Below are 15,035 nucleotides of genomic sequence, written 5' to 3'. Positions count from 1 at the left end.
CCCTCAAACTGAAAAAAACCCTAATTTAACACACAGGGTGAACTACAGTCCCTGTTGCTGCTTTCTGCATTTCTCCCCGACGGGTAGAAACACCTACCCAAGGTTCTTTATTACCATTTTTCACTCCCGTTCAGCACCGGCTACCCACGCCTTAATTCAACACCACGAACCAGAGCAGCATGTCAACAGTGGTAACTGCAGAACCGGCGTCCGAGGATTTGGTGGGAACTAAACTGAAGCTGTTAGTCTAATGCTGAAGCGAAATGTGTCTTGAGTTTGACATCATGGAAAACGCTCCAGCCTAGTCTGTTTTTGAAGGAACTACACCTTCATTGTCAGAGTAAACAACCACACACCCCCACCAACTCTTCCTCTCCCACTGCTCCAAAGAACAAGCAAGAAGCCAGTGACTGTGGAGAGCAGTGTGTTTTCCAGAGAGAGGGAATATTAAGGTCAGGGCCCACATAGCACTTTTGGCGCTGGGGGTCAATTGTATTCAAGGGAAATCATGATGGCCTTGTACCACACGGGCTTCAGAAGAGCACACTGAGACGAGGTGTAACGAAGGCACTGCTGCCCTGCCAAGTAGGGTATGAAAGCACAGTCTCCTCATCCTGGAGGTATCAGGGCTGCATTATCCTGCTGCTAAGCCACATTTGGCCACCGACTTCCAATGGTTTCAGTGGTACCTTGTGATACCTGACACCAAGGACAAACCCACAGACACCATTTGAGCACGGCAGCGTGCAGAACAAGGGGGAAGATGAGCTGCTGTGCACGCTCCTCTGCACAGCTGCCCAGCTCCACTGTCGATGGCGGAAAGCAAAGCTCGGCTAGAGGAAGACTCAGATGAATTCCCCTTACAGCCTTGGTTTTAGAGGGAAAAGCGGGACCCTTCCCACACGGCCCAGTGCTGGCAGCTGTCTGGCATACCTTGAAGCATTCTAGATGGTTGATTGTAACTTGTTCAGCCCTGCCAAACTCTGTGTAAAACACCGCTTATACATCAGGTGCAACACGCTCACCTACTTTGTCACAGTGCTCTGCACTGTCCAAGTTCCATTTCCCCAACACACTCTGGAAAGAATTATCCATCAGTGTTACCTTCCCCCACCAGTCATACCCTGTGTTGCACAGGCAGAAGCATACTATACAAACCATACAGCCCTGCATTACACGTTTTACAGAAAAGACCCCTGTGTATTTTGTGTTCCCACCCGTATTCTGCAGCCACATGCCCATCCAAACATTGCAGGCTTACTTGTTTTCAGAAGGGCAACAAGTTGAGAAGCAAAACCACTTTATTAGCATAAAAAGTACATATTCAATAATCAATACTCAAATTCCTTCACAGTATCTGGCATTGATACATCTTCTGTACCTACTGCAGCCAGAAGAAGAAAGGGTTATGAGGTGTCAGAGGTTTAGGGCTAGAGGTGTGGGGTTTTTTTGCTTTGTGCTTTTTTAAAGTTATGTAAACATTTCAGAGTGAAATTCATACAAGCAGAATATTAGCTATCATTTTTACACATGAAGTTAAATAAAAACCAATTTCAGCAATACAAAAAGCAATACAAAAGGTGTTTAGATGCATGACTGGCATCAGAAGAGAATGTAGGAGGACACAGCAACTGTCTTAAGAGTTAGATCATACTGGAAACTGTGCATATCTGTATGACTCAACATGAAACACATTATAAAATTACTGGGGTCCACAAGAGATCTGCACACAGCTGCACCTATTAACTTCATTAAACACAAATATATTGTAACAATAGACTCATTACAAGGAATACAAAAAGCTTACTCAAGTTTCACACTTCAAGCTGCCTCTTTGATAGAGTAACTAGACAGAGGTAGATGCCCAGAGTCAGTGGCCAAGCTGCTCTAGCAAGACCCCTGAGCTGTCTTGTCAAGTTTTGACATTCAAAGCCAAAACAGAAAGGCTTCTGAGATGAAGGATGTCTTTCAAAAAGCCAGCCAGGAAACCTGTATCACTGATGGAAGCAGTTTCAATTATGCTGCTGACAGGGAAGAGTACATAGAGGGCAAATCATTTACCAGACCACTGTAAGGACATCACTGATCAAGAGCTCACGCAGTCATTTTAACGAGTGACATTAATTAGTTCTTTTCCTATGCTTACTTCAGAAGCTAAACCGCTGCTGCCTATCTGGGTTAGAACTAGTCAAAATAAGACTGCAGGGTACCACGGCGGCGGATGTCACATGTCCAGCAATGGAAACCACCTCCCAGTGAATTGGCGTGGCGAATATTCACTTTAATTGTGGAGATGCCTACAAGAAACACAGTGCATACTTTAACGTTAAGCTCTCACTCATGTGGCAAGCTTTGATCACAACATTAGATAATGCTTTATCAGATCATATGGCCAGATGCAAGGAGGGAAAATATTTCCTACTCATTTGTTAAGAATTTATTTCCCCTCATGGCAGGCAGAGAACAAGCTAGGAGCGTAGCTGGCTGGTCTACCCCAGCGATACCCTCAGGAATACAGTGCCTGCAGCACAGCGGGTGTTTGATCTGTTATGACGTGCCAGTAATAAAAAGAAGAATTCCGCTTTTGCGGCATGTGAAGAATTAGCTGGAATGCTGCTACAATAAGTGACCAGAGCACATTTACATAAATCTGGGTGAGCATTTATGGCTCAGACACTGAATGTGCTCTTTCAAGAAAAGATCAAGAAAAGCAGCATTCAAAGTGCAGAGCCCCGAGTCCCTCTTCCTCTGAAAGGGGAAAGAGGCTGTTCTACTTTACTACCTAGGTCAAGCTTCCTCCTGCTTCATTTCAGTGCTGATGTTTCAGCTGTGGCTCAGCTGACAAAGTCCTGACAGGCCAGCTAGGATCAGAAGAGTTCCTGTTTGGCCATTTGCATCTTTGCTTCTTGGTACTTTCAGGAGCAGCTCAGTGGAATCCATCATCTAGGTCAGCAATGGTTGTGTTCCCAGAAGACCCACCTCAGTCCTAGGAGCTTATTTAGAACTCACACAGACTGGGAAGTTCAAGTGTGAAAAATGCGTCACGATTAATACTAATAGCCTCATTTTTAAGAGCTTTGAAGCAGTTATAAATCCTCAGCTCCTTGGCCATGCAGAGAATTAAAACAAGCTAAGATCAAAAAGGTGAACGATTCACTGAAGGTTGCATAGCTGGTCTTTAGAAGCACATTAGATTGCATGGTTCTCACCTGCAGTCGTCTCAGAGCTGAGGGAAGCCTCAGTAAGTGCACTCAGACCCAGGGCACCAACCCTTCTTCTAGGTTCTCTCAGTTGCCATCTTCAACCTTTGGATCATTCTCTCCTTCTCATCATTTTTCCCCCCCTTTAAAGGGGTCTTCTGCTACTGGGGAGTGTTCCCTACTCTAGAATACAACCCCTCACTTCCCTTGACTCCTTGTCTACCCACCAGTCTTCTTTCTACCCTGTCAATTTTTGCCACTGTGCATCTAAAGGAATTCCACCCTATTGTGAGGTTACATCCCACAGGACTGAGATTCTCCATAAATGAGCAGAAATACCTGGGTTAAGTGCTCTTAATTTGACAGTTTAAAGTGCAGAGAGTTTGAAACTAGAAAAATCTGAAAGCATTTTGGCAGTGAGGGGTAACCACTCAGCCACATGGATGCTCAACTTCTCCAAGACAGATTTTGACCTCCAAATTGAAGTTTTACAACTGTTTCTTTACATTAAGAAGCTGATTCAAAAACATGCTAGCAGCAACTTGTACCTTTACTCGCTGCAAGCTGTAGGGGACACAAGATGCAAGCAGCCCATATTCATATGGCTGAAGTATTCAGGAGAAAAGTCACTGAATGATTCTTACTTGCCAATCCCATTGTTTGGATACCTTTTCCAGTGCTGGTGCTTTGACTGCTCTAAGTGAAAACTCCATCCATCCTCACACATATAGCTCTTATGAAGATCATTCTGGTTTAAGCATAATGTTGAAATATATTAGGACATACCCAGATTTTCAAACATCTGCTGAATTGATGTCTCATTGGCATCCACCATCACACGTTTCTCATCCAGCATTAGGACGTTCATGGAGAGCCATTTGGAAGACATCCACAGCGGGTGATCTAGACACATGAGAATGAGCCTCCTACTGTACCAATGTCACCCCATATTAATACTCTTAAGAATACGCTTAGAACTCTTAGAAAAGAAAGAGTTAAAAATACCATCTGGGATGAGTGGCACCGGGGGGCAAATCACCGTCCAGCCTGCTTTCTTGAAGAGCTCAATCTGAAAGAGGGATGTCATTAGATTCTAAACAGCACTTTTAGAGTATCACATTATGACCTTCAACCTACAGCGCATTTTCTCAAGCTACTCCAATACACATGACATCCCCTTCCCTCCGTCACTACTCCTGCCCTCATTCACGTGCTGTCTACAAGCCCCATCTTCATAAAAGCGTTTTTTAAGCCTTTTAAAGCTCTGCATATTGCTAGCATTTGCTTCTACTGGTTTTATACACACTAGGTATACTAAGAAAGACAAAAAGTAACACATGCAGCTTAGAGCCTGTGAAGTAAAGATATTCGTAACGGTGCTAAAGTATTAAATTGTTTAGTTTTGGTATTATTTCTTCCCTTATGACTGCAAGAGCCATTGACATGAATTGTACTGCTACTCAGAAACACCACCACTAAACATACCACAAAGTTAGGTTTGCATCGTGCTTCATAAAAACATAATACACATTTTCTTTAACAGTGGGAACAAAACAGAGTCACAAGTTATCCCCTAGAATGCCTTTAAGAACTACATAGTTCAGAGTAAGAGGAGAATGATGTGACTAAAGGGAACTGACTTGTCAACTGCACTGCCATAATACTTGGAAGAGCTCTTCATCTCTTGGAAGAGATCAAGTGTTACCACGAGGTGGAGCTCCGATCCTGACAACTGAGGAACCAGCCTGGCCTGCCAGGATTTTAAAGAAAAGCCTCCTTTCACCCGCATCTCCCCCCCATTTCCTGATCATCCAGAACTGCCAGATCAACGCTTATGAGAGAAAGCTGCATCTATCTCTATGCAGATAGACAGTCTTCCGTGAAAAAGAAGTCCCAGCACATGGCTTTAACACAAGGAGACCCAGATAATGCAAAATAGGGGAGGAAAGAGACTACAATTACATTTTTAAAAAACACTCTCATAAGGAATATTACAAGGGGCAGTAACTCAATGTGACCGTTTGCACTGAAGCCACTTGCAAGAAGAGACTAACGCTGCTTCTGAGAGCCATGCTGTGCACGTGGCTCCATCGCCTCCGCTGCACCCCGCTCTACCCCACCGCTTCAGCATCAGCTCAGCTATTCCCACGTGGTTGTACGGCTCCTGAGATCACGGGGATCCTCAAGCACTGACCATACAGCTAACATGTCCAACAGAGGTGAGCTTACTCTCCGGAAGGCATTCTGATCCGACGGCACTGTTTAGCGACTTATTCTCAGAGTGCAGTAGATTTTTTACACACTGAACTACATCTCACCTTTTTCCTGCTCTTCAAAGTATTTCTCACTCAGTTATTCACAGCTGAATGCCTGAGCAATGCCAGCCTTCTTCCATTCATGCAGTTAATGATACCAAAGGAGACGATGCCAAAATACAAATAAAAAGGGGGCTGACTCACCAGAACAGCAGAAAAGCCTCAATTTGTCCTTAGATACAATTAAAATATTTAAGTAGTGGAAGTGTTCAGAGCAGTAGTATATCGCAGGGACTTGCTCCAATACTATATTATTACAAAATAGATTTCTTCCATCATATTAAACCACGTTCATCAGAAGAAACACACATTCACCTAGCCTCACAGTAGGAAAGCACAGAGCAGTAGCAGAAAACTGGAGAACAGTGGTCATTGCACCGCTGAGAGAGTTCTAAAGTTGAGATGTAAATACATCTCTAATCCCTGAACAACTGCCTGAGTGCAATTTAAATTCAACAATTTAATATTGTTCAAGTGTATAAAAAATAAACTTGTGGATTAGCAGTCATCCAGCAGGGATTTAATCCATCTGAGTAATTTTTGAACACAAAACACTCTCCCCTCTGCTACACTCTTACCTGATGGCAGGGACGGTCTGGGTTAGAAAGCACCAGACCGGGTCCAATGATATTAAAAGTGGCATCAATGTGCATAGGGTTAGGATCCTTGAAGGATATTATATGCACTCTGTAGTCTGGTGCCAGATGTCGCCTCATCCACTCAATGCCCATGTAATTTGTAACCTGAAAAGAGGATGAGGTAAGTTTCACTAGGCTAGAATATAAACTGCATCCAAGCTTAGTTTATATAAGGTTTTATTTAAATGCATATTTAAAGCAAAAGTAATGAAAGTTTGTGCCTTTAGCTAACCTCTTAGCTGTAAACCAACCTCATCCTGTGTATCAGATATTCTACAAATAGCAGCTTCTTTTGTCAACACTACTTTAAAGCTTCTCAGGAATTAAAAAAAAAAGACACAAATACAAGTATCAATCATTAAGATGCTATAAAAGCTGTTGGCAGAAACCTTTGTTTACCTGGCTCCTTTGTACAAAGATATCTCTTCCAGCTCTAATGAAGTCAGCAGCATCAAAGCATGGCTCAAATTCAGTAGTTACAAATTTTCCCTGAGCAGCCAGCTTATGCCTGTCCTCAACAGAGCGGATTGGATAATCCTGGTTATAGAAAAAAAGAGTAACAAGTTTATGCTGGAGATGGTAAGGGAGTATTTTCAAATTAATTTGCAACTGAAGAGTATTTTGAAATAAGACATGTTGCTATCGATAGCTGGCATGTTCCTTGGGGGTGGTTTGAGTTACTTGTTACTGGGATTAAAAAAAAGAAAGCAAGCATAAATGTGGGGGTTTAAGTAAAAGGTTTTAAGTCCATTCAAGAATAGGTGATGAGGTAGGAGGCAATGGTTATACCAAGAAGTTGATTCAGGGAGACCGTCTCCATAACATTAGTATGCATTCATTACCAGCGGAGTTTAACGATCAGTCCAACAAACACTGGAATGCAAGCTATTTCCTAACAAAGGTGGACTCCCTACCTTTTCCACATTTTAGAATGGAGCACTACAAACCAGAAGGTAGAACTTCAGTAATTTAAATAGATTTTCGATAGAAGCAATGCAATTAAGAACAAGTGAGGTAGAAAAACCCAGCACAAACAAAAACCTAGTAGATAATAGGTATGCTTTAGAACAGGCTCTGGGAGTTTTCGAGTGCTGACAGACTACCCCACAGTAATTGTTTCACAAAGACTGTTTTGCATCATTGGTAAGGTATCACTGTTCCCAGAGTTAACAATCACTCAACCTCCTGCTGCACTTATCACAGACGCTCTTACCCAGTTCTAATGTAGTTTCCAATAGGCCCCCAAATACCAAAATTGAGTCAAAATTATTACAGAAGAAAAAAAAAGTAAATATTCACTTAAATATTTGTAAGTTAAATACTCTGAGTAGATCCTCCTGTTTCTTTATGTAACTTTCAAAATATTAATTATCATGCAGAACTAGGATGGAGGGTTTTTTCTGTGACAAATAGATATTCTTTCCCACTTTCCTGATATGCTCAGGACACCTGGACATTCTCAGGGAATCTTAATTCTTTAAAACAATCTTTGTGATGTTTTTCTAGCATTCCTTCCTCTTTAGTAATGCTAACTTACAGCCAGTAATCAAAATAATTCAAAACAGACTTGAACTCTAGGCACAACTTCCTGCTTCTTATTCCCTAATCATACAGGCAGTTTCACCTGGAAAGGCTACAGAATATTTGCAGACCACAAGTTTCTTGACTTGCTTTGTTCCCCCCACCTCCCCTAGTTCTGTGAAACCTCGATATCGGGTTGAAGCTATCAACAAAATTCCCTAAAACCAGAACCAAAGTCCTGAAGCCAAATGAGAACAATACCTGATCATAGAGCTCATCTGCCATTGTGGGTTTGGGGGCAGTTGTCCACTTAGCACCACAGTTGAAGTAATCCTTGATTATTCGTCTATAAGCTCTGTACTCAAAGAACCGAGCACGCCAAGCCATAGGCGCTTCAATAATTTCGTTTCCCACCACCAAGAGGATGTCCCTTGGCATGGCAGCATACATACCTGAAAGGAAAAGGGCCATTCACCTATGAGACAAATTGGCTTTTCTCAGCTCTTTCAGCTTATTTACTCTCCTTTTTACCATTACTTCTACCCAAAAAAACCTGGCAGAAAGCATCTTTACAGAAGTCAGGAAACCAGCCCATAATTAAGGAAGAAAGTAGAGACCTCAAAGTTTTGAAAATGACATTTTTTGTTCAAAAAAAGGGCAACATTTTGCTACAAAGCCTCACTCTTAACAAGTTCCCAGCTAGACAAAAGCCATCCACAACCTACAGACCTCTACTTCATCATTTGGTTAATGGAAACTAATTAGACAGATGCTTATGAATTACTCGGACGACTTTATAAGGTATGATGAGTAGCACGTTTTCCAAGTGGACCTCATTTCTGTACATGCCGTCCTTTTAGAAAGTAATGGGACCGCAGAGGAATCTGATGCGAGGAAGAACTCATGCAGGAAGCAGTCCCATTAGACTTCACATTATTGCTGTCTGTTCCCTAAGGGATTTGAATTCCACTTCAGAACACATCTGACATGAAAGGCACCTGGAGACTATGCTTGATGCCAAGCTGAGCATGAACCAATGTGCTCTCAAATAACCAAAGCCATACGGTGCTATACAAAGAGGAATGTGGCCAGCGGGTAAAGGGACATTCAAATTCCCTGGGCACGAATGAAGATCCTCCTGGAAAACTGTTTCCAGTTTTAGCATCCATAGTTTAAGATAGGACAGCCAATCAAGAGAGTCTTGTAGCTCACTCTGTGAGGAGAAGCAGAGGGACCTCAGCTTAGGGCAAGTAGGGCTCAAAGCCCCAACAGCCTAGGGCTACTTTCAGGGCCATTAAACACAACAGATGAACACTTCTTGGTGGTGGCAACATGCAAGGAAATCTGGCAACTGATTCCAGGGGGCAAGTTCAGGTTATGTATTAGGAAAACACCTTTAGTTAGGAAGACCATGCAGCACTGAAACAGGTCAGCAAACCAGCTGAGAGATCCCTGGAGATTTTCCAAGTCATAGCTACACAAAGCCAGCACTGACCTCATCCAGCACTGGCAATAATCCTGCTCCAAGCAGGAAGGTAGACTAGATGACATCCAAGAGGTCTCAGACAAAAGCTAAACAGACAAGGCCTTCAACAATGAAAGAACATTTACCTGTAGACACAAAATCAGGTGTTTTGTACTTCACAGACCAGTCAATGGGATCAGGCCTCTTGACAACCACACCTTCTCTTTTCAAAATATTGCACATCTCTTCAATTTCTGCAATAGCTTTTTTTAAGTGGTCTTTGGGGAAGCTCTGGCCTCCAAATTTCTGATAAAATCCCCAATACTTTTCATATGTGTTTGCCTAAAACAAAAGAACAGATAAGTGACAAAGAATAAGCCTCAGTTATTTTGGCAGAGTGAAATAGAGGCATAAGATGCGACTCGATGTTCAAAGATTCTTGTTCTTTCACTGGCTTCCCATTGCTTTGTGTGCTACGGCCCTAACGTGTCACAGTGTGCCTTCTACCTGATCCTGCAATATTTCATAGAGTTACTAAGAATTGTTCATGTCCTGCCAATTCTTCTAAGACAAAGGGGTGGGAAAGCAAGGGAGACGCTTCAATGCTCCAGATAAATGCTCAGTTATTCCTGGCTGAGAATCCCTATCCTGGTCAGACTCCGCTGTCTTCATTTTTTGTCTTTACTAGTTCTATTTATACACACCACTGGCAAGGTTTCACTCAGATGCTTTAGGACCTGCACGTGTCACCTAAACGCAGGTGGCAGGCTAGTTGTGAATGGCTCGTGCCTTCACAAATACTTCCATGCAGTAGCCAAGTTCAGTTTAGCTCACTGAGCTTAGCAGATAGTTTCAGTCCCGCTGGCAAACGGTACGTGTGGCACGATGCCCAAGAGAAAAAAAAGTCCTCTGAGGAACAGCAGGAAAAAAAGGAGGGAAAGCCATTCTGGAATGAGGAGAAGTAAGTACACATTTCATTCCCATTTGCAAGTTTAGTTTGACTTTTAGATGGGATTTTCAGGATAGTTAGTTTCTCCATTTTTGGATATAGATAGGTCAGTAGCTTGTATTATTTGTTTGTACTGATGAAAATACTATTATAAATACTTAATAAATCTTTCTAGAAGTCTCTTCCCCTCTTTAGCTACAGCCCTATATAAAGTCTCATTATTTGTCAAATCAGAGATGAAAACCAAGAGACTACATTTCACTTCAGTTAATATTTAGTGGCTAGTATTGCCAAGGGGCCATGAAAGATTTGGTCCTTATTACACTAGATTTGTGCAAACACAGCAAACCCTGCAGACTCTGCTATTTAATAAGGCTAGCAGACATGCTGTTAAGTGACAATAACCTTGAGCTCACCTCCAAAACGCATACATCAGTAGTCGCCTTTGGTACTGTCACCGTGGTGACATCGGGAATTCTAAAGCCAACTCAAGCACAGGTAACATGCCTTGTTGGCTAGAAGGGGCTATACTTTGGGTACAGTCTAAAAAATGCAAGAGAAACTCGTCTGTCAGGGTTGGATTGAAACAAGTATATCATTTACTGGCCTAGACTCTCTGCTCCTGAAACCCTGTAACAGTCTTCTCAAATTAAAAACTAATTCAAAATAACATCCTAGTTCTCATGGTTAAGAAAATCCAGACAAGCAAATGATGCCGCTTTGATTTGGTGTGTCTTTGAAAGTACTTCATTCAGGTTTGTAAGCTGTTATAACAAGTCACCTCCTGACACTGCAGGCCTCACTGCCTTCCAGAAAGCAAAGTTCTGGACAAAAACAATGCAATGATGTTCCTTTCGTGCTAGTACAGTCAGTGAGCCTCAAGCAGGCAAGGCCATTGATCTGAAGGCATGCCTGCTCTCTCCACAATCCAGGCCATCCACTGTATTCTCTACTACTCCTGGATATTTGCCGGCATGCTAGCGAGGTGAGCCAGAAGGAAGAGAAAATTCAACCTTGCAGGCAGCCTTAACGTCTGTAGAAAGAGCCCAGACAAAGGGCTCCACATGTCCATCTTGCTCCTCCAGTACTGAAGCTCCTTCCCATCCTTCCTAAAGGAATTTATACTTTTTCCCTAAGCCAGATCTTGGGTAACTCGATCTCCTCAGACCTGCCAGCTGTTCAGAAGTCACATGCAGATCACATGAACTGCCTAGCATTCCTATGGAAACCTGTTCTGCTAATGAGACAAATCTGTCCTGAAGAGTAAAGCTAGTTATTTCCAGAGCCACCCATCACAGACTTGAATATCATTAATTCCTAAGAGGTGCAGCTCGCCTGTTCACCAAGTGTCCTCTAGTATTGCTCTTTTTCGAACCTGAGAAATGACCATGCTTAATGAAATGGCAGAACAAGGCTTAACACCATAACTCCACTCATATTCCCTACCTTCTGAATGACCAGGAAGTGGGTATATGACTAGGACATCTATTTCACACCAATTCACGGTTGAGATTTCAGACCCCTTTGCTCAAATGCATACAACTAATTTCAGACTATTCAAAAAGTACCGCAGCTAGGGCACAGAAAAGAGCTTTAAATCTCCTTGATGCACCTTATAACCTACTGCCTGAGAACTTCAGAAACTATAGCAGCATTTAAGAAAAACCCTTTCTTTTCAGAAAGAAATTTAAGAGTGTGCTGTGAAAAAAAGCTTGTCCTTAATAAACAGCAGAATTACTCCCTATAATTCCTATCTATTTTAAACATCTGTCGTGGAAAAAGTTAACATTACCAATGCTAGCACTCTCGAGATGCGTTAAAGCTAGTGATGACAGTTATTAAACTTAGTACATTGAAACAGAAATCCAGATTCAAATGCTTTTTGCCGAATTCAGTCATACACACTTTCCCCCCAGCTGCTCACTCATGATATAACGATCCCTCTTCACCAAAAATGTATTATTATTCACAAAACATACTGAAAAACACTGCAGAGTACAAAGGAATAAAGCTCAACTGTTGACTAGGGGTCAACTGCTTCAGAAGAATACACCTGAACGGTGACATTTTTGAGCAAAGTGCTAATTCATAAAAGGGCATCTTCCCAGTTAATGCAGTTAACGTCCTAGTTAAGATTTCCCATGTTTCCCAATAGCACATTTACTTCTACATAACCTACATAGCCTGTTTTGCCCTCCCAAAAGGACACACAGTAAAGTGTCATCTCATTAATCACATATGTAGGGCTCCCTATTCAATTCATTCCTTCCTCCTCCTTAAGCCAAGTACATCATTCCTACATCATGGCACAAAGGCTCGTGTATACCAAAACCACATCTCAGAGTACAAGAGTGCTGAATGCAGCCATACTTCTGCACTTAATACTGTGTAAACAAACACACATATAACCCTAACACAACTTAGAAGTACATCAAAGCAAGTATTTACCAAAACTGTTAAAAGCTGAGATGTTTTTAAACTATCTCAGGTCCAAAACATCATTTTTTCCTTATACAACCTAAATTTGCTAGTTTTAAACTGTGAGGTTTTTTTATAATCGATGACTCTCATTCATACTTGGCAGAATGCATGTGCTACACATCAACCCTGGTATTGCTGCTGACAGCAACAAGGAGTGCTGGCTGCTGTACTACACTGGGACAACACACACACACACCCCTTACCTTTCAGCCAGAGAGACCTGAACAGTAACTGAAGCTATCAATGACTTTCAGTATTGGCAAGGTAGGTTTGGACTACTGCTCAGACTATTCAGCAACACCCCCAGGTAAGGTTACTGGTTACTAGTGCATTTCTACAGCATAATTTAAGACAAAAGCAGAGAAAACCAGAGGAAACCACATCTCAGCTGGCACGCTCTATTACTGATACCTGTCGTGGCCAGTGTATTCTTTAGCCTCGGCAGTTTACATAAAGCAAGCTTTAGATAAGTTGGAGGTATCTTGGCATTCCTCACTGAGCTTTTGATATTGCATGTAACAGAAAGCACAGTTCTGACCTCACCTGACCAGTTACGGCTCAACAGGCACTAGAACCAGGCTAGCTACATTGCATGCCACACTTCAGCAACTAGGCATCTGAAAGATTATTTTTTCCAGCATTAAAGGAAGCCCTTCGCCACTACTTTTGTCTCACTTAAAGCCTCAAAGTTTGACACTTCTTTCCCCTTACTCTTTCTGTACATTCATCATGGCAGTTTTAAGTACCTAAATGCACAGACACGCACTTGTGCATTAGAAATGCCAATCCTCATCCACTTCTTCTGGAGCTGCTAAAATACCTTTGGAGTGTCTGAAACAAGATTCCAGAGGTCAACTGAGCTTCAGCTTTCAAGGAGTAAACAGAAGTCATGACAAAGCGAGCGGTAAAGTTTTCACTGCACTCACTGGGACCAAGAAAGCCTCTCAAATGTCCCAGTGCAAGTCAAACAATTACTTTTCTATCTGGGGATTTGAACTACCAAGATGCAGTAATTCATTCACACGCCTCCAAAGAGTTTTTCCCAGAATCCTAGCCCAGATTCTAAAGAAAAATATACAAATGTAGAAAGGACCTGGGAAAAGAGAGGTCTTCTCCACATGTACATCCCAAACTTCCTCTAAACTACTATTTCCAGCACTGTAAACGTATTCCCAGTATCTTTGTTTGCCACTCCTTCTAGAGCAGATCAGAAGAATTCCCCTTCTGATCAACTTTGCCAAGATATTCTTTAGAGTTTTACTAAGGTCTCTTCAGCAGTAGTGTGCCAGCTCATTTTGCTGTGATAGCCCAGATTAGGTGCTGCCCTGAAGTCCAGGGAAGTTACACAACAAAAATCTGGAGGAAACCTATTGAGTGTTCCTGTTCTAAAATACATTTCAGAGAACAAAGAAATGTGGATTTATTCAGGTCGCTGTTGTAGTTTTAGGCACAGAAAACCCCTGAAAAACAGAGGACTACGTACTGCCATACAACACTTACTGTAGTACATAAGAATTCCAGTGAGTTATGTATGAGCTATTTAAACAGAATGGTCCTGCTACAGCTATAGAACTCAATCTTTCTCAGACTATTAAGTAAGAAGATACACTTCTTTTCCTTAAGTGGTAACCCTTCTTAGCTTGAGCCCAACTAAACCTTCAACAGTTCTACCAACTACGCTAGTGCTACACTGTGTACTTTGATAGCATCAGGGCTCTACTACTAGAGCAGACTGTACGTATCAGAGCTTCTCTCTACTACTGACTTCTGTTAAAACAGTCGGTTCAGGTGATACTGGAAAGAAAAAGCATATTCCCTACCAACACAGCTATGCTGTAAAGTTTCACTGATGTAAACAACTACTTTGAAAGAATCCTCAAAAGCAAACATCACACCTTGCACACTGTAAAACTTAAGCAAACTGTATATATAAAAATCACATTTCCTACTTAAGACCGGGTTTTTTCTATTGTTTACCTTAACCTCCACAGAAAAAGGTGGGACACAAGCGTTTTCAGCCCTTCCCACAATGACCTCTTCCAGGGGGTCCCATTCATTGTAGGAGCAAACAGGGCAGTCCTTGGGCTCGGGGCTCGTCGCCTTGTCAGCAGCAGCACAGGTGTTGTGGGAGGCCGTAGCTGCCTGGGTGCTCTGGTAAGATCGCTGCACCCACCCCATCAGGACTCTTCCAAGCTTAAAAATAAGAATGAAAATTATGTTTCCGTCACACAATGCAACAAGCAATGGTTCAGTCCACAAGTGCCTTACGCTGCAGTCCCCAAGCAAGGCCCGTTATTCGGGGGCAAACAGGAACACACCGTTTGTGACGGCCTTTCTGATTCACGCACAGCCGGCTAGATGCGGGAAGGCCAAGTCGCCCTCCCAAATACACTCAGCTGGGCTGACGGCGGCGGCTGGAAACCCTGACCTCCGCGCTGCTGACCGGGGAGGCGGCATGGGTGAGCC

At 42.5% G+C, this 15,035-nt stretch overlaps 1 protein-coding gene across 1 annotated transcript; it reads right to left on the bottom strand.

Moving 5' to 3' along the window:
* Positions 1-1,997: 1,997 nt before the first annotated feature.
* Positions 1,998-14,762, bottom strand: GATM (glycine amidinotransferase (L-arginine:glycine amidinotransferase); the record flags this gene model as incomplete). The annotated part of the gene is made up of 8 exons (XM_010149478.1): positions 1,998-2,297; positions 3,987-4,103; positions 4,206-4,269; positions 6,094-6,258; positions 6,553-6,690; positions 7,936-8,126; positions 9,286-9,481; positions 14,547-14,762. Coding segments are annotated over 8 exons (1,200 nt in total), but the record flags the coding sequence as incomplete, so codon positions are not given.
* Positions 14,763-15,035: the final 273 nt, after the last annotated feature.

Source organism: Eurypyga helias, unplaced genomic scaffold, assembly GCF_000690775.1.
Source record: "Eurypyga helias isolate BGI_N326 unplaced genomic scaffold, ASM69077v1 scaffold30173, whole genome shotgun sequence".
NCBI lineage: Eukaryota > Metazoa > Chordata > Aves > Eurypygiformes > Eurypygidae > Eurypyga > Eurypyga helias.
The sequence above is the reverse complement of the archived record's forward strand: the minus strand, read 5'-3'. Positions and strand labels throughout refer to the sequence as shown.